This window comes from Rhipicephalus sanguineus, chromosome 11 (assembly GCF_013339695.2).
Source record: "Rhipicephalus sanguineus isolate Rsan-2018 chromosome 11, BIME_Rsan_1.4, whole genome shotgun sequence".
Lineage (NCBI taxonomy): Eukaryota > Metazoa > Arthropoda > Arachnida > Ixodida > Ixodidae > Rhipicephalus > Rhipicephalus sanguineus.
Genome location: NC_051186.1, coordinates 142,866,841 through 142,892,548, shown reverse-complemented (window position 1 = coordinate 142,892,548; position 25,708 = coordinate 142,866,841). Strand labels below are relative to the sequence as shown.

The window sequence follows — 25,708 nt, the reverse complement described above, 5'->3', positions numbered from 1 at the left end:
AAAGTGAAACGTGTCGTCACAGAAGTAGTTGATTGTTTATACTGCATTGCTATATGAGAGCTTATACAATCTCTATCGTAGTTTGGCAGATTTAGCGCCGCTTGATGCGGACGCACTCACGTTGACGACAAGGGGCACGTCTCCGTACTGTCGACTAACGTCCATGATCATGATTTAACCCTTGCGGTAGCTGAAGTTCTAACATATACGTGGACACCGCTTATGGGGAATCCCGCGCAAAGAAGGCATCAACAAGCTGATACTCAATATGCATTCCTTCAAAGCGTCGCTAAACGCGAAAAGAAACGCTACGCGCATCATGTCTTCACTCTAGGCTGGTCGGAAATTTTCATAGGGTGGGCGGGGAACGCGGTGCAACAGCCAGGCAAGCGTCGGAGAGCAATGTTTCGATATGGAGCACTGTGAGGGGAAAGTGTGAAAGATAAAAGGCGCGTTCATGTAGCCTCTGTTGTTTGTTTGGCGGTAGCTCAGTGGGCTAAACGCCCGCCAGCTATCGTCGCGGACCTAGAGGGCATGGGTTCGACTCCTGTCAACGAAACATTTTCTTAGTTTTTTTCTTTGCCATCTGATGGCGTTCATTTTGCTGACGTATTTCCGTGACGGAAATACGTCATCAAAGTCTCGGTGGACGCCGGCATAAAGCACTTTCGTGTTAAAATGCCAATGGTTATCGTTGGCGACATAAATGTTTGCACGGCAAAACCCGACAAGTGCAATTACTTCCAGTCCTTTATTAGGGACAACATGAACTTGCATGTGACAACCACAATCAAGCAACCACGTGGATCGTGTTTGGGTTTGGCCCTTGGCTATATGTAGCGAAAGTGCCCGCAGAAGACATCGCGGTGTGTACCGCAGCGGTCACATAGAGATTGTCATGGCCATTACTACAAAGCAAGAGTGTATTACACGTACCCATCATCAGTTTCAGTGGTACTTCTCGATGCTTCTCTGCACATCCACTTTCTCAGGTCTGGAATGGCCAAGCAATTTTTTTACTGCGAAGCTATCTATTAGGATTTGGGAAAAAAATCTCTCCGAGGTGTTGACAAAAACACACCATTCGCGCTGCATGGTCACGCCGCCTCCGGAGATGGCACGACTACGCCGCGTACCCTACTAGAGCGCAAGCAGCATAAACGCTACTCCGATCCGCCTTTTACATTTTCCGTTGATGCCGTTTTGGTAGGGTCAAGGTCAACCGGTACGGCCAGAAAAAAATACCTCCGAGATTAGGAGGTGTTTCGCGACTTTCGTTCTAGGGGAAGGGCGCATGCACCGTAGCATCGTTAAAAAGACGAATTGACGCCACCCGGCTAAAATGACCGACGAAGATGCACCACCGAAGCGCCAGCGCATTGCCCGCTACGATCCTCAATATCGCGAAGCCAAAAATGCCTCTCGGCGACCAGATGGGCGCTCCCTGGGAGCCTCGGCAAATCTCAACAAAACTTCTTCGGCGACCCGTCTGTTTGCGGCGTGTTTGCCCATCCGTGTTTCGCCGGACACCTTTTCGCCGTCGCCGGCGCACGTAACCAACTTCAGCGTGACTCTGCGATGATCCGGAACCGTGAGCCATCGGACTACCCCGAAGAAGTGCCAGTCTGTGGAACGTGTCGCAATTCATTGCTCAAAAGAGTTGGGCCGGGGTCCACCACCAGCAACAGCTACGTCTACTCCCTCGTCTCTCGTACCGGAGCTCCTAATAAATGTCCTCGACCAAAGGCTGGCTTCGTCACGCCTTCTCTTCATGTGCATGCGTCACTTGACCCACGACAGTGGCCAATATGGTATCGAGGGGCAACTGATAACGTTCTTCGGGAAACGGCTACATCATGAAAGAAAATTAACAATGTAATAAACAAACCAGAAAGCTTGACTGGTCTTCCATCATCACATAGTGGAAGAGCGCTGAAATTTTTCTTATCCAGTCACAAAAGTAGCTGATCTTCGAGATTTCGCTATGCTTAAGATTGATGCTGCCTATGGCGTTTTTTATCTTTTCTTTTATTGATATCGCACCTGTACGCTCGCGTTGTGTAGGTAGTGGTAATGCTATTCCACCGATAGGAATCAGTTTGTAACACGCGCTCGCCTTTTCTTGAATGACCTGCTTAATCAGATTCTTATCAGATGTCCCTCGTTTAATTGCTACTTCGCAGTTGCTCTGCGCCGGCATCATTGGCACCATCGCGGTCTACAGCAACACAAATTACAAAAGCCAGAACAACCGCAAGCCCATCTTCGTACTCAAGGTAAGCTGCGATGCGCATATGCGCAAGTAGACAGTCTTCCTACCTGATAGGTCAGTGCGATTGTTGGAGCTGTTAAAGTATTTGAACGAATATTACATATTACAGTATTTGTATTTATTTAGAGAAGAACTTATCCGAAATTTCGAAGTATTCGCAGCGGACGAATGAATGTATTTTTCTGTGTATAGCCTGTGCGATAAGCGGCTGTCAATGCAGCACGGAAGCACAACTTCATGGAACAACTCCTTCAAGGCCAATTCACACTGCCGTGAAGCCGCGCATAGCGATTACATTGACACTCTCGACGGGTTTTTCCCGTCGGCGTCACCGCGGCGATCACGACCCGTATGCAGTCCAAATTGATAGCATCGCCCCGCGCATCTTATGTTCTACCAGCGCGTAAAAGAGCGCAAGAGGGGGCGACGAAAGTGGATGAAGCAGACATGAAACGAGCAAGCCATTTCCACCGCACAGAGGGCGCATCACATAACATCAGCCCGCGTGCGAGGCTTGCCGTCGATTGCTCCTCAAGCAGAGCGGAAACGCCCCGGCCATCTTTCCTCGGGCGAAGGAGCATGGACGCCGGAGGAGGGGACGGCTGCGTGGCTCTAGCAGCAAGTGTGAACTTTGACCATAAGGGTGCGTTTCCGGCTGCAGAAATCAGCAAACGGTTCGCATAACCTTATACGCGCTGTGCTCTCACCAATTCGTGTTGAGACTGCAAGAACAACGCTTTTCTTTGGAGTGGCCGTATTCACCCACACGAGCGTTTTACAGCGCAGCGGTTGAAGCCGAGCCGAACTATTAATATTATCTGGGGTTTTACGAGCCAAACGACGATATGATTATGAGGCACGGCCTAGTGGAGGGCCCCGGAAATTTTGACCACCTGGTCTTCTTTAACCTGCACCGACGTCGCACAGTACACGGGCCTCTAGCATTTCGCCTCCATCGAAATGCGACCGCTGCAGCCGGGATCAAAATCGTTACCTTCGAGTCAGCAGGCAAACGCCGTAACCGCTACACCACCACGGCAGGCAAGCAGAGCTCAAATGGGCGAAGTATCGTGCAGCAGACAAGTTTAAACTGCGAGATGAAGAAAACACGTAAGAACATAGAAACACACACACGAAGCGCAGAAATATGGCATGCTGTTGGGCTAGTTCCTTCATTGATTCAGCAGACAAGTTTAAATTGTGGGAAGAGGACAACACGTAAGAACATAAAAACACGCACTATATCATGCGTACCATAGCCAGGCATGTATTTTCAGCAAGGATTGGAAAAAGGAAAAAAGGGTTAGAAGGGAAAAAAGGGGGGGACAGCATAACATTGAATATCGGAGGCGAGTGAAGGAGGTGCGCGATTTGCAAGTTGGAGACATGCAGGTGGTCAAAGGGAGCGGAGGTTCCTTCAATGCTCAACCGTGTCCATGTTCGCTTAGCTTTGCATTTTATCGCTGGGACTTTTGTGCGGGCATGACGAAAACATGCTGACATGAAAGCGGACATAGGAGGAGGCGAGCCAGGGATAGGTGGCCCGGGTGGTGCATGGCAGGCCGTCGTAGCAGGAGCCACGCCCATCGTCTGCTGCACCAGGCACGTACTTCGCTGCAGGAACCTTCAGGACAGGAGAAGCTCCAGGGGCAGCGAACTGGTTCTGCGTGTCCTAGCAGGAGCCACCGCCAACGTCTCGCCACCAGACGGGCACCTCGGCTCCAGGGCCTTGCCAACAGCCGTGCACAGGAGCTCCAAGGAACAGCGGACTGGTTCTGCGTGTCCTTCGGCTTCTCTGGTTCCTCTGCGCGCTCCATACGCGCCTCTCTTTTTTGTTTTCTTCTGCTTTGTTTCTTCTTTCTTTCAAGCCTTCTGGGGCGTCTTCTCTTGTCGTTCATCCCATTGACCACGCACATGCGCACGTGAAGAACAAGTGTGTGATTACAATATTTTGGCGTCCGCCACGGAGCTTTAACGACAGAATTGTAATGACGGAGTTGTTGGTCACGTGTGCGTGTGTGTTATCAACAGGATTAACGACAAAAGAAGACGCACAAGTAGGCTTGAACAACACTTAACATGACAAAGAACACTGGTGAGATGCAAAAAACACGAACATGCATAGAGTTAAGCGCATTTAAACTAAACCCAAAGTCCTAACGGCGGAGTCTTCGAGAATCAGCAGGAAATCTCAGAATTTCTTCGGCGACGGCGTCTACTGGAGGCGGCGATCTTCCGGTCTCGTGATGACTCTCGCCGCAGGTGAGCCCAAGTACGCAAGCGGCACACGTCCCGCGTGTGGCCTCGGCACGAGGACAAGGGCTCCGTTAGGCCTCGTACCGAACACTGCCTTACGCCGTCCCAGGTGACGGCGACGATCAGGAACTGCATGTCCTCGCACGCATGGCACGCCGTCGCAGCAGGAGCCACGCTCATCGTCCGCCGCATCAGGCCGGTACCTCGCTGCAGAGCCTCGCCAGGAACCGTCAGGTCCGGAGGAGCTCCAGGGACAGCGCGCTGGTTCTGCGTGTCCTAGCAGGAGCCAGCGCCAACGTCTGCGCCACCAGGCAGGCACCTCGGTTCCAGAGCTAAGCCAACAGCCGTGCACAGGTGCTTCAAAGAACAGCGCACTGCTTCTGCTTGTCCTTCGGCTTGTCTGGTTCATTTAAGCGTTCCACACACGCCTCTCTTCTTTGTCTTCTTTTCTTCTCCTTTGTTTGTTTTCTCTTGTGCCGCTGCCGCGTGTGCCACCTGCCCCTAGCCTAACGCTGAAAGCAACTGCTCTCAACGCCAGGCCTGTCTGGGAACAAAGTTTCATTGTTTGTGGAACACAAGTGGTACAAGCAGCAGACGACCTAGCCAAGGACTTCGACTTGAAAGTGGGTGAACACTCCTCCTTTCGAGGCCACGTGAAACTGAATGGTGAAGTATGTCGAGGTGTGGTCAGTGTGCGGGCTGACGAAACCACCACATCCCTAAAAGCTAAGCTTAAATGGCGAGAAGGGGAGATTGCCTTTATAAGGAAACTTGGTGCGTCTCCTGTGGCAGTGGTGACATTTTTAGTCAGTCTGTTATCGCACTGCATACATTACAAATGCGAGTGTACCCCTGTCAGTGAGTACAAAAAGACGATTCCTGTCTGCTTCATGTGTGGCATGATCGGGCACCGTGTGGACAACTGCCATCACCCGGAAGTAAGACGATGTCGGTACTTCGGCCAGCACGTTGGAGCTGCGGACCAAGTCCTGCCAGAACATGGGTGCATCCCGACATGCATGACCTGCGGAGAGGCCTACCTCACTGGCTCTGCAGATTGCGTAGGCAAGTTTCGGTAGTTCCAGCGACCTCGACAACCTACCCAGCAAAAATGGGGTCAACCACCGAAGACGGACACGAAGGTAGACGTCACCTTGCAGGGCCACGTCACCACTAGCAACAGGAAGTGTAGCAAGTCCGGCCAAGTCAACCGGAACCAGCCTTCCTAGAACCAACATGTAGCGAGGAGGGTTCCAGCCAACTACTTGGGCGAGGACAGAAAGACATACGACGCACCGTTGGACTAGCAACTGAACGTTTATTGAGTTTTCTTTCACATTTATAGCAGTTATTAGCGAATGCATTCCTCACTTATTACCAGATTATTTCTGCGCATTAATCTTTTCTTTTTCCTTTAATAGTATGGATGGTACACTGATGCATGATTGTCCACTTTCGTCGATGGCCATGACTTGTAAAATTTAGCGCGTCAGCTTGTCGTTACTTTTTTGGTAAAATCTTGATGCCGTGCAGTTTGTCAGTGCACTGACAGTAGCGATTGTGGAAGGCGAGATGTCCAGCAGGGGTTCTTTCTAATGACGCCGCATGCTCTCTTCCTGTCATTGAGGCACCTGCCCGTATGTCCTATGTATCTTTGGCCGCATGATGATGGCATGTCGTAGATGACCCGGTTTGGCACGCGCTGTACATTTCTTTGTGTTTAGTAACGTGATATGTTGGGTGAGTTGGTGGTGCATGGTGAACCACAGCGCAACTACCAAGGAGAGGGCGATACGACGGAGGACACACAAGGCGCTTTGTGTTCTTTCCTGCATTGATTCCTTTCATCGCTTTCGTTTGCGCACACATTGAATAAGCCTTCTTCGGCACCGAACTAACAACTGTGGTACCTCTTTTCTGCACTGAACATGGCTATTTCTGGACGTTCATATATCATCCCATTAATGTATTAGCAAAGTTGATTGAATAAAGCAAAAACAAAATTTCCAAACTCTTTACAAATTCCACAGCCTGTTTCATAGAGCACTGCCCAAAATGTCCGTATGCACATGCTGTAATTCTCCTACTCTCATCATCAAGCATTATTTATTCCAGGTTATAGTAGTAACTATTCTTCAGGTGACGACTGCACGCTACACGACGTGTCTCGTTTAATGATGGGATGAGTGTTTGCACACAGTTCCCTATTTCAAAACCTTCACAATATCACTCCCTACAAGAAAGCGCTATGCGTAATGTTTTTTTTTTTCTGCACTAATGTAGCTTTCCTTGCCATTGCTATGCAACAGTCTTCAAATGTTCAGCAATCTATACTCAGTGTGAAAAAGTGCTGGTAAATATGCGCTACTACTGGCCCATTTGCTACCAAGTTATATGTGATGTTTTATGCAAACTTTGACACGTAAATTAAAATACTGTATGAGTACCCCATCACGTGCACTCTCTATGAAATTTGAAGCCAGCACATTTCCTCTAAACTGAGTAATTCATGAAGCAAGAAGCAGTAATTTGTGGACCCAGCCTTGTACTGTATCAATATACCTACACTCTCCCTGCTTTTCAGTATTAGGTTTGCATTAGGGGTGTGCGAATAGTGAAATTTCACCTCGAATCGAATTAGAATCGAATAGCGCCCAATAGTGGCTAAAGACATCGAATATCGAATAGTATATTTACATGAAATGTGTACCGCCACTTACGGCAAGACAAAGGAAAAATCAGGGTCGCCACGGCGCGCCGAGAGTTTTATTAGGCAGTTTTTCGGGAGTGGCTTTTCTTTCAGCTTTTATGGGCACTCAAGCACGTTCATAGAAGAGCCACCATTCCAGTCAGCAGCGTCACTCCCAACCACTAACAGAGGGGGGTGCGGTAGCTAGTTTTTTTTTCCGCATGGTCGCGCAATGCGGCTCATCTGACAACGGTAATGTTGTGCTTCATCGCCATGGATGCTCCGGGCCCAAAAACCTTCGGGCGCCCGTTCACAGCAGCGTTTTAACTGCGTGCCGGAACGATGGGAGTTTCTGAACGAGCGATTCGGTCCAGCGTGAACACATTTTTACATGCAAAGCCAATGACCGAGGGTTTCGCAGGCCAAAGTCAGGACGTTTTACGGCGCTTGCGGCATACGCGACCGAACTACGCAAGAAGTCCCTGCCTTCGTTTCGGGAACGAAGTTGTGAATTGGGCTTGACAGTTTTCTCATGTGTCTTTCTACGTGCGTAAATGGCATAATCTCCTTTAAGACCAGCATGTGCTCGCTTTTGAACAAGGATGTCGATGAAAGTTTTAACGAAAGGCCTACTGTAACCACGTTAGCGTTAGTTTTAGCCACCCAACCCTAACCAAGTTGCACCATTGACCTTTGCCGCGTTTTAGATATTCGTCCTGTCGAATTCGAAGCTTCGAATACCAGCTATTGGAAAGTCGAATCGAATTAATCGATTCGTTACTATTCGATTCCAATTCGAAACTCGAATATTTGCACACCCTTAGCTTGCATTTGGCCGCCTGGTAAACTTTGATGGCGCATGGGGCTGTCACTGTGGCGACTGTTGAGCGTCTTACGACTTGGTGTGGATAGCTTGGAAACCAATGATCTCTCTTTTGTCCAGTTTTCTGAGAAGAAAAAAAATCGAGTCATGAGAAAGAGTAAGAAAGCAATGGTGAACCAAAAATTGGTTCAATAAATAAAGTTTCCACGTTGCGAGGATTTTGGCCCATGAGCTTGCTTTCAGTGATGACACATTCTCTACTTAATTGAGGTAGGTTCAGAGATAAAGCATATAAGCGTGTGCATATTGATATGAGCAGTTTCTTGGAGGTTGTGGTTGGGTTGGAAGACGAAAAAACAGTCATGTTTACTATAATCAAAGCGTGAATAGATTTCTGATTCATGACCAAGAAGAGTTTATATCTGAACAGCGCATGACAAAAAAAAAAGAACTACCGCGCAAGCAGACAGCAGAAGGGCAAGGTACTCCCTGCGCAAATATTAGAAGCGAGCGAGCTGGCCGACGACATTTAAATGCGCCCGCTGCTCTTCTCGCGCCATTTCGGTGGTAATGAAGAAACGCTTATAAGCGCCTGCCGTCTCTGAGTCCTGCCAGTGGTAAAGGGTGTGTATATAACGCTCGCCGTTAGCTATCTGAAGGATCTGCGCTTTGTGGCGTAGAGGTTAGCGCCACGCCCTTCGGATAGAGGTGTCGCTGGTTCGATTCCGCGCTTCGGAAGCACTTTTCTGAATTAATTTACTTTGGGACTTTTATATATACATACATACTTATACATATACGGTGCATGACGGCTGCCACAAAAACCAGCCGAGACTGTCCATATATTTGCTATCGCAATAATAGCATGCACATAACATTACTTTGCTTGTAAATTTCTTTTAGTTGTGTCCTTCAGCGGACACTGTCTGGCCAAACCTCAGAGAATACAAAGCTAATTAATTGCCCTACTGCATAAACTATATGGTATATGCAAAGCTAAACTAATACGGCGATTTGGGCGAGTTGGTGTACTAACATCTTCGGGAAAATGTGCAGCGCGGCACGGACTCGTGTTGTGCGTTTCTTGTCCTTCGTCCGTGCCGCGCTGCACATTTTTCCGAAGTTATGCAAAGCTAATAATATGGTTGTAAATTTACGAAAATGTACAATTACGTATACGTATTGTAGGTTTGTTTGGCCCTACCATGCATTGAATTTATCAGCATTAATCGCAGCAGACTAATTTCTGCAGAAACAGGTAGAACATATGCTGTGATACGTGTTACATAGCAGTAAACATACTTTCTGCAAATCTGAGAACGAAGTAGGCAATTTTAGCAAATGTCATTAGAACCCACAAGCTGTGCATTTGATCAGCTGAATAAGTCTTAAAACCTCATGAAATGGCAACAAACGTAGCGCATGCAAAAAAAAAAAGGAAAGCTGTGTCCAAAATGCAAAACAGTGCAGTTTTCCTCACCGGTAGCGCACGCCCACATGGTGCATGGTTATTCCGTTTTCGTAGATAGTCTCCAAGCACTTTGCCGACGTTCAATTTTCACGCTTTAAGCTGTGCAGCCGGTGAAGCACCGCAGCTGACATGATTCACAGTCTTTAGACCCGTTGCTTTGTGACAGTGGCACGTAAAGTCTGGCACACAAACTCGAATTGCTACATCATAGCTGATTTAAAACGGAGCTCAGTAATGCTAATCAAAGAAAACGACCGCCATGCAATTTGAATGAAATAAACTACCGAAACGCAGTCGATGCCAACGGGATGCCGCTTTTCGAGCATCAGTGTAATCTCAGTACTTGGCTTGACACAGTCAAGCTCTTGTATTATTACTAGAAGTAACAAAAGAAAACGATATCAACCTGCTTTATAAAAAATGACGCGCTGACAAAACTTGTAACATTCTTTCGATACGTTCTGGAATAAAATTTTCGGCCACGTTGTGCGCCCCTAACAGGGAAAATACAGATTAACTTAGACAACCGCTAAAAGAGGAGTCAGCAGACTCTTAAAGGGACACTAAAGAGAAACAATAAATCGGTTTAGATCGATAAATTGTGCTCCGAGAACTCCAATGTCGTTAATTTCGCCATCGTGCATTTATTAATAGAGGAGAAAATCAAGCTCGAAATTTAATTTTTACATTTTGCGCGCGTGACGTCACGGATTTCAAAGTGTAGTTATCGTATTTTGGCACCATTGGCTCTACAAAATTACCACAAACTTGGTATATTAAATTTATAGCCCCCTCAGAGGCAAATGCGCTTCATTTTTACGGATTAAGAACTACGTAGTACCTAGTAGGCGCAGTCAAAGCGTGTGACGTCACGACGAGCGGTGCGGAAACTTCAAGGTGGTGTCGCCACCCACATCTTGTTTTTGCGCGTTTTCTCGCTTACTAAGCGTCTTCTCGAAGCAAGCGTGGCGTCTTTGGTATCGTGAAAGAGTACTTTACTAATATGAGAAAAATCGTTTTGCTTTTTAGTCTCGCTTTAATGAGGGCTTGTTGGTACGTACTGAACTTCGGAAAAACAGCGCTAAGACGGGACACAGAAAGAAGCGACAAGACTACGCGCTAACAAGAAAGAGCTTTGTTAGTCAACGGGTTAGTAGCTCTACTAACTCGCCCCGGTTGATTTTTTCGCCCTCTGCGGCGATCCCTCGAAATTGATTTTCCGGTGCCTGCCAGTACCGAGCCGCCAGCTTCCAAGTCCGAGAACTTTCCACCCCTTGGCAACAACCCAACTGCAGCACAGGTGAGCAACTGGGCTGATGTTGCCTCCACTTCCTCTCAATTCTGACCCACCCCCAGGGTACTCGAGCTGAGAAATTGAATTGAATTGTTTATTCACAACAACAAGGTTGCGAGGATGACCAGGCAAAAAAGCTGCATTGAGCAGCTTGAGGGAAACCTGGCCACCTCATACACTGGGCGGCTTTACAGCGGTCAAACAAACACACGGTATACATAATGAATGGACAAACCGAAACAGAAAAACAGTAAACATCCACAGTCGGTATAAATAAACAAGGTTATTGTGGAAACATTTGAAAAAAGGGCAGGAAAATCGGTGAAGTGCTGAAGACATACAAAAAGACAAACAAATGAACCCATGGCAGCAGAGGCAATGACATAAATACGTCGCGTAGACTTTTTAGCGATAGAGTTAATACACTGGGACCGTTTGCTTTGTATAATTGATTTAGAACAGTAGGTAAACAAAACTGTAGCATTTGGTCACCGTATTTAGTTCTGTTTTTGTTAACAGTAATAGTAACAGTTAAATGAAGTAGAAATGCTCAGAAGACAGAAGGCACAGCTGGAAACTGAACTCCGTGCACTTGAAAAGGCTAGGGCAGAGCCGCTTGCTCGAGAAGCAATGGTTCAGGGGACGACTCGGAATTTTGTGTGCTCGAGCGTTTTCCAAACTCGCACTCCCCTGTAATCGCTAACTTCGAAAGCTGAATAACGGCGCTTGGGCAAACCATGGCTGAACAAATGGTCATGCTTCCCGGTCTGTTCAACGCAGCAGAAATTTGGGCTAGTTGGGGGGGTGCTGAACTTGTGCATCTTAGCAAGCGCAACAGAACAAGCGTAGAGGAAAGAGACACGTAAACAGGACATGCGCTACCTTTAAGATCTACAACGTCAGCAGAGAAGGCATGTAGCGGCTGCTGATGATACTGATGCTCAGAAAAAAACTGTAACATCCGTAGGGAGCACAACAAATTTACCCTCTTTATCTGACACCAGTAGCGATAAGTTAATTTTCTTCAAAAAGCATATCGTATCCCGAACCTGAATGTTATAATGACAACGCTTACATCTGGACATAAGGCACAAGGGGAAATTCCGAAGGAACCTCACCTTCCCAGGATTGTCAGGCTTGTCCTTGCCGGAAAATTTGGGGAAGGTGTTAGGTGTTAAATGTGTCGTGTCTGCTCTTCCTTGCTCCCTGTTTTTTGCGCTCTTGTGCATCTACCAGCTATGAAGCGTTACAAACTCGCCCAATTTGTCAACCCTACTCAGTTAGATAATGGTCGAAAGAAACTGTAACACAATCTCGAAATTGGCCGCACGGTAAGGGTCATTCAAATCAAGCAAATCGAGATGCTTTTGTAGGAATTTTAAAAAGCGCCCTGCCAAGAATATTTTTCGTTTACAATCGCCCTACAGGGCATTCCTTCTTCGTGCGTTTTAACTGAGAAAAACATATCTAGAAGTTCTTTTTTTGCACCACCTATGGACTTCTTGAAATTCTGCATGTTCATAGCATCACAAAGAGCCAAAGCTTTCTTCCTTAATTCCTTCCGCGAGCGTTTGATGGGTAAATAGTTCTTTGTTACCGCTTGCTGAGCTTTTTCTGAAAACACATCCGTAGGGAGCATAACAAATCCGTTCTCTTTATCTGGCACCAGTAGCGATAAGTTACCTTTTTTTCAAAAGGCTTATGGTATCCCGAATCAGACAGTTATAATTGCAACGCTTACGTCTGGACAAAAGGCATTCAACTAGTTCTGAAAGTACGCGGTTTCGTTCATCGGGCTCCACACTGTTCGCGACATTCCTCACCACTGAAATCAGTTCAACAGGATGTTCACTCAACTCTGCAAAACTTTAGGCGACTATCTAACACCTTTCCCACATTTCCCGGCAAGGACAAGTCTGACAATCCTGGGAACGTTTTGTTCCTTCGGAATTGCCCCTTGTGCCGTATGTCCAGATGTAAGCGTTGCCATTCTAGCTTTCAGGTTCGGAATGCCATAAGCTTTTTGATAAAAAATAACTTATCGCTGCTGGTGTCAGATAAAAAGAGTGGATTTGTTTTGCTCCCTACGGATGTTACAGTTTCTTTCTAAGCATCAGTTGCGACAAAGTGCAGCAACCATCACGCAACAGATGACGGAACAAGTAGCGCAAAACATCAAGGCCTGGATCCAGGCTAGTGCAAAATTGTTTAGGCGTCAAGGAGGTGGGTCGCCCATCAAGTGTCTCGTTCTGTCGATGGCGATCAAACGATATCCCTCTAACAACTGTGCAGGGAGGCAGAGCAGTAGCGGCAGTGCGTGCTTTGAATAACCAGCGTTCAGTCAGCAACATAGCCCGGGGAACTGATCGGTCACGTCGCCACACAATACGAGAACCTATGTTAATAATACAGTGGAATTGTAGAGTATTCCGTGATCGGCATAAAAGGGCACACTTACGCCTCTACCTCGAAGCTGTTGAATTCCTAACAGCTAACATAGCTCTGCGAGAATATGATGCGTCTGGCAAAATATTGCTCTACAACACATTCAAGACAGACCCGTCCACCTGTTTCCTTGTACAGAAATTATGCACACCAGAAGAGGTCGATCTTGACATTAATCTCGCCTACTCGTACACAATGGTCGCCATGCTGCCCCTACCACGCTCTGACTCATAAGTACACATCATTAATGTCTATCTTCAGCCCAAACTCAGACACGTCATTTCCTCTGGTATATTCAGCCTGGCACTGCAGATCGAGTACGTCGAGAGCCATTGTGGATTGTGGAGGATTTCAACGTTCCCAGTAAACTATGGTGTTACAATTAGTAGGAAGCGCGTAGGCGTTAGCTGACAGAGCTTGTTTCAGCATTACGCATCAGCCTCCAAACCGCCCTACGCGTTTGGAGAATTCTGCTACCAGGGACAGGTGCCCTGACCTCAGGCTCTCCACTCACGTACAGTACGTAGAATGGCTCAATACGGAGGAGACAATCGCTAGTGATCATTGTATCATTACCACTTTAATACATGCACGACATCTAAACAGTCCTCTTACTCAAGCGCGACTCCCATAGGGGCCGGCATTCCGTAAGTCCCTACCATTCACCAGTCTTCTTGAACACGGATATGAATCGTAGGCAAGAACACTCATCTCAACCATAAAAAACACGAGAAGCACATCCGGACAATGGAGGACTGGCTAGCTGTGTTTAACCATTATTCTACCTGCGAAGCCCGCCGCAGTCTTACCGAAAGCTGGCATAGAGAGAAACACAAGCGTATCCTCAAAAGACGAATTGTAGAGCTCACCCAAAAGGCCGCGGAGTATGTCTCTCACCTGGATGATACTAATTTGGTAGACCGGTGCAACACAGCAGCTACACAAATGTCTGGTAAGAACACATGGATACTTTTTCGCAATCTCATTGACCCCTCATAATCAAGAGGAGAGACACAAAGGTATTTACAGCGCGCACTGCACAATTTCAAAGGCACCACAACACAACTGTTCGAGACATTTACGGCACAAGTAATTGTGTCAGAAACAGGACCCCATAGACACGGAATGCCTTTAAACATGAAAGGATAATTCAGAGCTTGACCAACCGCCCCAACTCTACGACTTCAAGGTGGCCCTGGTCAAAATGCGCAAGAGCACGGCGCCGGGTAGGAAAAAAATCACAGCATATCCACGGAGTGAATGATGATGAGTGGGCGAAGCTGCGGAGGTTCATCGGTAAACCGTGAATCTTCCGTGAATTCTGCCCAGTACATCATCAGCGACGTGAGATCGGGCGTGTTTATACTAAAGGTTCGATGAGTTATGACGACTTGCAGCTCACTTTAATTTTACATGTACGCTGTGAATTTTCATTGTTTAGAAAACCATTGCTTTAGAAAACATCTGGCGTCTTTCGTTAAGCAGCTGGCGTCTTTTCGTTTTGCTTTAGAAACATCTGGCGTTCTTTCGTTCTGCTTTTAGAAAACATCTGGTGTCTTTCGTTGGTTTATTTCATCAATCAACGGCGTTTTGAACAAAATTTTTATTGTTTAATCACGCACAGGAGAAATCTCACCAGGCACTACCTTGGAGGTAAACAATGGCTGCTAATGGGAATGAGAGACAGAAGAAGTCGGCTTTTAGCTAACAATTGCACTTCTACTTCTACTAACGTTTCCTACTGGAACATGCCAATGGCTGCTAATGGGGAATGAGAGACAGAAGAATTCGGCTTTTAGTTAACGCGCACGCTGCGAATTTTTTATTGTTCAACAACGCACAGGAAAAATCTCCCACCGGCACCACCTTGGAGGTCAAACCGTAAGACTGGTTACGCACTACGACTACTACGACTACGACTACGACTACGAGGGACGAACGGGTGCCACCTTAAGGAGCTTCGCCCCTAAAAAGAACGTGCACCAACCACCGTGCGACTGTACCACGCTGAGCCGGCAGCGGGAGTGTTTTGCCAACCACCCGCCGTTGCACGTGCGCCGAGAGGTCACGTGACCTGACGCCACGGGGAGTGAGTGACGTAGGCCGGTAGAGGTCTATAACAGGTGGCCCGACGCGCCGCTCCGCCAATGCATCGCGCGTGTCACGGCGCTCGAGTTGCCGCCGCTCTTCCGCAAGATGGCAGCAGGTAGCAGGTATACTGCAGATAGCAGGTATACAGCAGATAGCAGGTATACAGCAGGTAGCAGGTATCGATGCAAGCAGTAAAAATGAAAATAGAAAAGTGGGCAGAACACAACGATATTTTGGGACAACTCCAGAATGGATTTCGAGTCGACAGGCGGTTAGACGATAACCTGTTTGTTCTCACTCAGTGTATAGAAATATCTAAAATAGAAAATAGGCCCTTGTACATGGCTTTTCTAGACATCACTGGGGCGTACGACAACGTTAATCAGGAAATTTTGTGGGGTATATTGAAAGGAATGGGCATAGGCGACGACTGTATACAGCTTTTGAGGGAGATATACCGAGAAAATACAGTTTGCATAGAATGGGAAGGAATGAGTAGCAAAGAGAACGTTGAGATTAGCAAGGGGCTGAGACAGGGATGTCCTCTGTCCCCGCTGTTATTCATGCTGTACATGGTGAATATGGAAAAAGCGCTAGAAGGTAGCAACTTTGGTTTTAATCTGTCACACAAACAGGGCGGCGTGATGATTGAGCAGAAGCTTCCAGGATTATTTTATGCTGACGATATTGTCTTATTTGCTGACAGTCGAGAGGATATACAGCAGCTGGCGAATATATGCGGAAGGGAAGGGGAAGCTCTAGGACTAGGATTTAGTGTAAAAAAATGTGGATTGATGGTATTCAATGACCCTTGTGATCAGGCGGTGTCAATACAGGGCCAAGAAATACCGAGGGTGAGCGAATACAAGTACCTCGGAGTATGGATAAATGAGGGTGACAGGTACATGGAGGTACAGGAAAAAGCCTCAGCAGCAAAAGGAAAGAGGAATGCTGCAATAATGAAGCACAGAGCATTGTGGGGATACAATAGGTACGAGGTGCTTCGAGGTCTGTGGAAAGGTGTAATGGTTCCGGGGCTTACTTTTGGGAACTCAGTGGTCTGCATGAGGGCAGAGGTGCAATCGGGAATGGATGTAAATCAAAGGACTGTGGGACGCCTCGCGTTGGGTGCTCACGGGAAGACGACAAATGAGGCTGTAAAGGGCGATATGGGATGGGCAGGTTTTGAGGCGAGGGAGGCTCAGAGCAAAATAAGGTACGAAGAAAGGCTAAGGAATATGAAGGAGAGTAGATGGGCAGAGAAGGTGTTCCGTTACTTGTATAGGAAGAGCGTGGACACACAGTGGAGAAAAAGAACTAGGAGGCTCACTAGTAAATATACGGCTGGTAGTGTAAGCAGTATGTCAACAAAGAGCGTTAAGCGAAAAGTCAGAGAGGCGGAGAGGATTTACTGGATGGCAGCTATGGAGAAAAAACCGGCTTTGAGTAACTACCGAAAGGGCAAAAATGAAATAAGGAGGGAGGCATTTTACGACAATTCAATGGGAAGCGCTTTACTGTTTGAAGCGAGATCGGGTTGCCTTAGAACGGGTAGTTATAAAGCGAGATTCAGTAAAGAAGAAGAACAATGCACGTGCTGTGGGGAAGATCAGGAAACGGCGGAGCATGTTCTGATTGAATGTGGAGATATCCGCCCAGGTGTACGTTTGGGCACGAGCCTACATGACGCCTTGGGTTTTAGAGACAATGGAAAGCTGAACTCACCCGCGATTGAAATAAGTAAGAGACGGTTAGAGTATTGGTGGCAGAAAACTAGAGAGAAAGGACAAAAATAAGTAATGGGAAAAAATAAGGACATTCTGCCGTAAAGGGCACAGAACGGAGCTGAAAACTTAACGTTTTTTTTTTCTTCTGGAGTAAAACAGTTTTAATTGAAGTAAAGACACTAGGCCAACGCTAAAAAAAAAAGAGTAAAGGTTGTTTTTTTTTTTTTTTTTTTTTTCGAGCCTGGTGGCACATTTGTCACCGCCCCGTTATAAAGGGGACGCTCATAGCATCCATCCATCCACTCTGGGCCGATATCTCCGCTCCGGCGCATTTGAAAGCATGTGGCCAGCGCGCGTCGCGAGCATTTAAACTGCAGTTTACATCTTTAACTTTTGAGAAAGAGATCCGCGGTGTATTTGTTACACCAGAGAGGCCTTGAGCAACACTGAACAGTTGCCGTCGCTTAGAACGGACGCGCCACTAATGAAAGCATGCAACGCAACCAGCGTTGCAGCGGCGTCTCTTCCTTTCTGCTTCGTCATCTTCGGTAAATGCGGAGGCGTCCGTGGGTGCAAGCGTCCGAAGAGCAAGAGCGTCCCTATGCGACGCAACCAGCGTCGCAAAGTCGCAATCAGCCTTCGAGTCATGATCACGGCCAGATCACGGTGGTCCTGATTAGGTGATCCCACGGCTTGAGATCCGCTCTGATGCGTCGGGTTTGTTGCGCTCCGTCAAACCAACGCGCGTGACCGCATCGGTGTTTCCGCTCACTTTGCAAGCTGGAACCATGGCTGAAACCACGGTGGCTCGATCTGTGTCGCTGATGCGGCGGCCACCATGGGACGAAAATGCTTCGCTCCAAATTGCAAGTCTGGCTACAAAACGTGCAAAGAAAAGCTGTGTCTTTTCTCCGCGCCGAAAGACGAAAAGCGACTGCAGTTGTGGAGAAATGCAATTCCACGGAAAGACCGCCAGCTACCGTCCTCCGACATACATACGATAACATGAAAACCAAATGCTTTTTTTTTTACTCTGTACACTCGCCGGTAGAAATTTTCACGCTTTCGAAAAAAAAAAAAATACGCGCGCGTCTCTTGCAATCGGCACCCTGTGACAGTCATAACGGGAATACCCGCGCCGATTAAAAAAATTTAAGCTTCATAAAGCCCGACGCTCTTACTTTTGCGGTCGAAGCTGGCAGGCAGCCACTACGAGCTAGTAAAAGCACAAACTACCGTTTAAAGCCACAAAGTTAGCTAGAAAAACCGGTTTTTACGGCCCAGCGAGAGCTTGGAATGCGCGTCTTTCGGCACAAAAACTCGTCGCCAACCTAGCGGCGGCCGCGAGCAACTCGAGCAGTACGGCGACGCGCTCGCGGCGCTCGATGGGCCACCTGTTTTAATAAAGACGATAGTCTTTCTTGGGGAACTTAAACGCAGAAATTTTGGTCTGTCTTTCTGTCTGTCTGTCTTTCTGTTTGTCGGCACGTCCCTCGATTCAGCCACTCGGCCAAAGTTGAACCACTTGCCCAAGGGCCAGCCGTCTTGAACTGGTACGGCTGTTCATACTTGTGAACGTTGTCGATCAAAAAGTAAATATCATGCATATCTGAGGTGCAACATCACTAGGTAAGTATTAGGTGGCGTGTTCCTTTAATAGAAAATGCATACATACGTAATTTTAAGGACCCTAGTTTCTTAAGCTGCGCTGAAAATGCATAAGAATGGAAGCTTGAGCGAGTTGGTATGCGTTCATCTTTGTTGAAACAGCGCTCACTAGACGACGACGAAGTAAAAGAAGGCACAGGACAGGCAGCGCCTGTCCTGTGCCTTCTTTTACTTCGTCGTCGTCTAGTGAGCGCTGTTTCAACAAAGCTGAAAATGCGACTGCGCTGAAATTTGCCTTCCTCCGTGCCCTTCGCACGAGCTCATGGTTGTGTTTCGGTTTCGGTTCTGTATTGCACTGTACGAATGCCATGGGTTGGTGTTGAAAAACTTTAGTTTTCAGAAGGCCAAGAAGGTGAAAAAAATATTTAAAAAATGAAAAAGCAGCGTTGTGGGCGGCCTTCAGGCTGCCGGTTGTGGGCGCCGCTCTGGCGTTCCTGTTTTACCCAGGCGACGTGTAAATAAAAGAGTGTGTGGAGAGTACTCGTTGAGTGCGGACGTTTCTCTGCTTCAGCGCTTCGCGCCAAACCGCGTTTTCGGGCTGGCTGGCGTCCCCGCCGGTCGCGTTGGTCACCGCCGGTCTTCGCCTGCTGCTGTGCCGGGACTACCAGCACGCAACACAGCACTCATGTTTCCCGACGTATTGCCAGATGGCGTCCATATCTCACACAGCGCCTCTTCTATCGTCTTTACACGACATTTGCAGCGAAGCGCGCAGATACGCGGCCAATTTTTCTACCACCGCGGTTTTGGTGGAGCCGTGGCCTCCGTGACTACTTCTGGCGGCGCGCGTTGGTGAAACTGATTGCGAAGGCCTTGCTTTTACAGAGCTGATGGCGCCGATGACGCGGCACACCGAAGTTGACGTGACCGCCTTCGCTCAGCAGTTCAAAAAGCCCTACGGCTGCAGCCGCTCTTTTTTTGCCAAGAAATGCCATTTGCGTTCACTTCTGTGAACTCTTACATTGGTTTTCGAATTCAGCAAGGATCAAACTATGATTACACATTCCAAAGTCATTTTTTAAGTGCTTCAGCTTCCCTTTAAAGGCAAGGAAATCAACACTAAGATCAACACTAAGGAAATCAACACTATGCATCAATATGTATAAGCTTCTTGCACAGGATCCACTGTGATTAAAGCACCTTACCAACTTACCAACTAGCCCGATCTTGCAAAGCAAACCGCATTAAAAGGAACAATACATGGACGCTTAATGAGTGCTGATTCAATATTGAATTGTGAATAGAAAATAATGTCCAGAATATACATTCGCAACTTAGTGAAGTCCCTTGTTCGCACTCAGCAAGAGTTGCATCTCGATGATGGTATCCGACAAACGAATCTGTTTTCTCGTCAGCGCTTCGTTTCCAATGCTTAAGAGCCGTTCAATCGAAGCGCTTGAGGGTACTGCCATGTTGCACAAAAATAGGAACAAGGTCAACCGAGGTCGTAAGGGCGAGGTCAAGGCCCAGCGGGCGCAACAAGACTGTAGCGCTGGATGCTCGCGTATTGTTTATTGCAGACATTATCGTTGCGGCGGCTCTCGAAGTGAACTGTAATAAAATTTTTAGACTGATAGCCACGGAGATAACTAATATGTTGAATGGATGCCTGCCCAAACGCTACCACTTAAGGCACCAGACAGGCGCCACTTCGGCACCCGCGTCCACTGCGTTTCGGTCCTAGGTCTTCCCTGCTATTTGTCTATAGCTGTCGGCGGCATGCACGACGCTGCACGCGGCACGCGGCAAGCGTACGCTGAAAGCGACAAGGCGATCATTGCCAACGGATAGAACCACTGGATCAACCAAAGTGTAACTTTGTCACCGTCACATTGAGGCCCGAGACCATTCATGCGCAGTGGAAGGCCACCACACGGGATTTCGGTGGTTAGCACGTCGGTGCTTCACTCACTCTCTACGGCCGCTAGCGCTGTGATTCTGTGTCCTCTGTCCTATGCGCATGAAACACCAGATTAGCGACGATGAGTCGCGCCGTTCGAGGACTCCGCGGAACCACGCGCAGGCGCCTCGACTACGGTAAGCTGGCTCCCCCACTTTTCCCTATGCCGACAATACCACGGGACCCCCCCCCCTCCACACACACACTCGCGCGCACGCACGCACGCACGCACGCACGCACGCGCGCACACACACACACACACACACACACACACACACACACACACACACACACACACACACACACACACACACACACACACACATGCTTTTGAGTTGGCAGAACGAAAGTCACCGAGGTATAAAGTTAGCGCGCCCTTTGCTGTCAGCGGCCTTGCAAAGGGGTTCGATGATTCTCGAATGTCGAGTGAAAGTTATCGAATGCGTGTCTACACCCCAGCACATTACTATCAGACTGGCTCATGCGAAAAAAAAACAAAATCAGGTGTTCCTGCCGCACGTGGGCGATCCCATCATCGCGCGCTTCCCTGCGCCTCTGGCGGACGCCTGAAATTGAAAATCCGGATGCAGCATAGTAAAGTGACAGGCGAGCGGTAGATTCTTGTACCTAACGCTGTCGCCCGTCCGCCCTGTCATGCATGACATGCTGCGTGCGTGTGCCTGTAAAACGCCAAGGAACGTTTGCTCAAGGAATGCCGTTCCCTCTGCCGTTCTTATGTAAACGTAACGAGTCACCGTTACAGTTCCACCGATCCTCAATGGAGCGGTGGCGTTCCTCCTTTCCTCCAAAAAGGAACTATAGTCGGTGACAAGCTAAGAATAAAAAGTAAAATGTAAAGCTGTCCATTTGTATTATGCGCGTCCAACTACGGCCGCTCTTTACCATGACGTAACGGTTAAGACGAACCAAAAAAAAATGCAACATGGCGCCGTTCGCGACGAGAGGCGAGGTACCGCTGAGGCCGACATCCGTCTATTCGAATTTCCTACGGTGTTTGTTCCAGAAGAAGCTATTTCCTACTGTTATCTGCACGTACCCAGCATCATCTTCACCGGTCGTCATCCGATGCAGTAGAAGCTTGTGACTGTGCCGCGTTTGAAGTGCACCGAAGCGGCAGCAGCTCGGAGTGTTTTAGAACGCTTTAGCGCGTTCCGTCGTTTCGGCAGCGTCAAGTTGCAACACGGCGTGTGTTCCCTCCATCACCAAGCATATCGCCTGAGGGTCAGCACATCGGCGATTGTCGTCGCGTTCATTCGTGTGCAGTGAGGTGAAAGTGAAGTCGGAATGTGCGCGTCTGTGTACGATTTACCGCCCGCAAAAGCCATGGCATTAGCGTTGTCACATGTGCGTGTGTGTGTTACTTGGAGCTCGCAATGTGGTTATTTTGGTGATCTATTGTGATATGCACCATGCTGTGCGCCTATATGTAAGTGACGTATGTGCGGACGAAGCGTGAGAAAAAATTGGCCGTGTATCTGCGTGCTTCGCTGCAAATGTCGTCTAAAGACGATAGAAGAGGCGCTGCGTGAGATATGGATGCCATCTGGCAATACGTTGGGAAACATGAGTGCTGTGTTGCGGGCTGGTAGTCCCGGCGCAGCGGCAGGCGAAGACCGGCGGTGACCAACGCGACCGGTGGGGACGCCGGCCAGCCCAAACAGGCTGTTTGGCGCGATGCGCCGAAGGAGAAGAAACGTCCGCACTCAACGAGTACTCTCCACAAGCTCTCTTACTTACACGTCGCCTGGGTAAAACAGGAATGCCAGAGCGGCGCCCCCTGTCATTCGTACAATGCAATACTGAACCGAAACCGAAACACAACATGAGCTTGTGCAGAGGGCACGGAGGAAGACAAGTTTCAGCGCAGTCGCATTTTCAGCGCACCTTAAGAAACTAGGGTTGTAACATTGTAGGGCGAGTAGGGCCAGAAGGACCGTCACGACGAAAACCTGCCTCCTCAGTCGTATTCGCCTGGAACGTTGGTGTGGCTTCGCGTTCCCTCCTCCGCTCTTGGCCTTTCCTCAAAGCTACTGCCTAAGTACGAAGGCCCCTACCACGTCCTACGTCAAGCATCCCCAATTAACTATATGATTGAGCCTGTTCAATCATCTACGGACCGCCGTCGTCGCGGCCGCGAGACTGTTCACGTCGATCGACTGAAGCCGCATTATGACCCACCAGTTGTACCTGTTCCTTAGGTCACCAGGATGGCTCCTTTTCCGCGGGGGAGTGATTTGTAACGTGGTAGGGCGCAGACAAGAACGCCTGCGAAAGAAGAAGACGAAGACGGTTGTTGTTGGCGCTCGCGCTTGCTCGGCTTGGACCGCTGATCGCTTCAGCGTTACTGTCTCAACGTTAAACGCATACCATCAAGGACTTTAAAATTGCGTATCTATGTATTTTCTATTAAAGGAACACACCACCTAATACTTACCTAATGATGTTACGCCTCAGATATGCGTAATATTTACTTTTTGATCGACAACGTTCACTAGTATGAGCAGCCATACCAGTTCAAGATGGGTGGGCGGTAATCAAGTGGTTCAACTTTGGCCGGGTGGCTGAATCGAGGGACGTGCCGACAAACAGAAAGACAGACAGAAAGACAGACCAAAATTTAGGCGTTTAGGTTCCCCAAGAAAGACTATCGTCTTTAAAAGAAAGCGACCAGCATAGCCCGTTAGCACAACACAGTGCGAAAGTAAACAAACCAGGTGTGCAGAATATGCAGTGGTGTGTGCATTATAAGAAGGAGATAATTGCGGTCATCTGGTGCGTGTGTGATTATGTGACGTGTGCCTATTGGGGCAGTTGCGTCGTCTTAACGGAATTAAGTTCCACCGGCCCAGAATGATGTGCTAGGTTGAAGTGCCCGTCGCGTAAGTATCACGCTCGATGCACGAACGCCTCGCAATAAGAAACGCCGTGCCAGGTAATCGTTGTCTACAAACCGTGAAATGATGCGCTCGCTGTGACACGTCGATTGCATGGATCCCGATCTTAACTGAAGTGACGCCGCACAAACTATTATTGAGTGAAAAAAAAATGTTTTGTTTTCAATGGCGTTGTATCGTACTTCACAATATCATATTTGGAATTCTTGTTTTTGTCTAATGTGCGTTTTTTAGCATTTCGCGTGAATTGTGTGCATGTATTACGCAGTGATAATTTGTTTATATTAAACTCGTGAAGCTTATAGTGCATAGACCCTTTTTTTAAGCGCTTGTCCCTTCTTGTGCAGCCTCACCCCCTCACTATGCTTCACGAAGGAATGAGGAGGGTGAAGCCGGGGAGGTGGGGTTTGGCAATGCACGAAAGGAATCTGCTTACTGACTGTGTCCACCGAGATCATCTATATAGACATCTATATGTTTTCATTCTTTTTCTTCGAGGATGCACGTGTTTTTTCTATGTCCGAGTGTATACGTGTGGTCTTTTGGCTACTGATTTTTCATTTCTACATTTTTTACTATTTATTTTTTTTCTCGCTCTACCTGCACGGAGGACGACGCTATAAAAGCGCATCGAAGCCTGGTAAATTTTGCCTTGATAAAGGTTGGTCTCCGATCGAAACGTTGACAAATAACCTGTCTTTTTTAGAAGCGTGCATCCTTTTCCTATCTCTCTTACGGCAACTGATGACAGCCTCTTCACTATATATATATATATATATATATATATATATATATATATATATATATATATATATATATATATATTATATGTATATATATATATATATATATATATATACGAAGGCCGTGCCACGGCCGAAACGGAAATGAGTAAAAATATGTTTTCGTAAGTGTGCTCCTTCATTTCTTCGAGTATATATATTGTCACGTGGTCGTGACGTCGACGAAGACAGCAGTCAGCGTTTGCAGGATGAAACTGTTTATTTGGCCGAACTTGTGGCCGGAAAATGAGAACTAGAACTACAGCAATACACGCTGTACAAAGATAGCGGCGAACAGGGCGTCGTCCGTCGATCAACTGACAAGCGATCGAGCGCGTCGGCTTTTATACAGGCGCTATCGAACTTTCCAGCAATATCGCTGGTGGCGGTGTTATCTCTAGACAAAGCTGGAACATTCGCGTGCGGGGCGCAATCTTAACAAACCGATCTACTACAATCGCGACGCTTCTAGAACACTACTTCGCGGACAGCGTCGAGCGTTGATAACCGTCCCTGCCGGTCAAACCCGAATACATCAAAACACGACAAGAAGTGGGCGTGGCATTGCCCCCCTCTTGAAAAGCATCGTCCCGATGCTTGTGAAAGAACATAGAACAAAAAAAAAAACAAGTGCATACACAAATAAAAAAACAAAGGAGAAAAATAGAGTCCCCAGGCTCGCTAACGCGCAAAAAACGGCTTAAGGCGCACGACATGGACGACTTCAGGTCGCGCACGGCGCCGCTGAGAGTTCGTAATGCCGTCAGGGACAACCTCATAGTCGAGTGCGCCGAGGCGTCGAAGTACCCTGTACGGTCCGAAGTATCGTCGAAGAAGCTTCTCACTAAGTCCTCGTCGGCGTATTGGCGTCCATACCCATACACGGTCACCGGGTTGGTATTCCATGTGGCGTCGTCGAAGGTTGTAGCGGCGGCTGTCAGTCGTCTCCTGGTTCTTGATCCGTAGGCGGGCGAGCTGTCGTGCTTCTTCGGCGTGCTGTAGGTAGGTGGTCACGTCGATGTTTTCCTCGTCGGTCACGTTTGGTAGCATGGCGTCAAGCGTCGTTGCCGGGCTCCGTCCGTAGACCAACTTGTATGGCGTCATCTGCGTCGTTTCCTGTACGGCCGTGTTGTACGCGAAGGTCACGTACGGAAGGATGGCGTCCCACGTCTTGTGTTCGACGTCGACGTACATCGCCAGCATGTCGGCGATGGTCTTATTTAGACGCTCGGTGAGGCCGTTGGTCTGTGGGTGGTAGGCGGTGGTGCGGCGGTGGCTCGTCTCGCAGTACTTGAAGATCGCCTGAGTTAGGTCCGCAGTAAAGGCGGTACCTCTGTCTGTTATGAGGACCTCTGGGGCGCCATGACGCAAGACG

General features: G+C 48.1%; 1 protein-coding gene across 1 annotated transcript in view; it reads left to right on the top strand.

Moving 5' to 3' along the window:
- LOC119375551 (uncharacterized) overlaps positions 1–25,708 on the top strand; it is a 138,351-nt gene that overhangs the window by 55,615 nt on the left and 57,028 nt on the right. Inside the window, exon 3 of the mRNA XM_037645747.2 lies at positions 2,184–2,276. Coding sequence (XP_037501675.1) covers positions 2,184–2,276 — 93 coding nt within the window. The remainder of the gene's footprint in view (positions 1–2,183; positions 2,277–25,708) is intronic.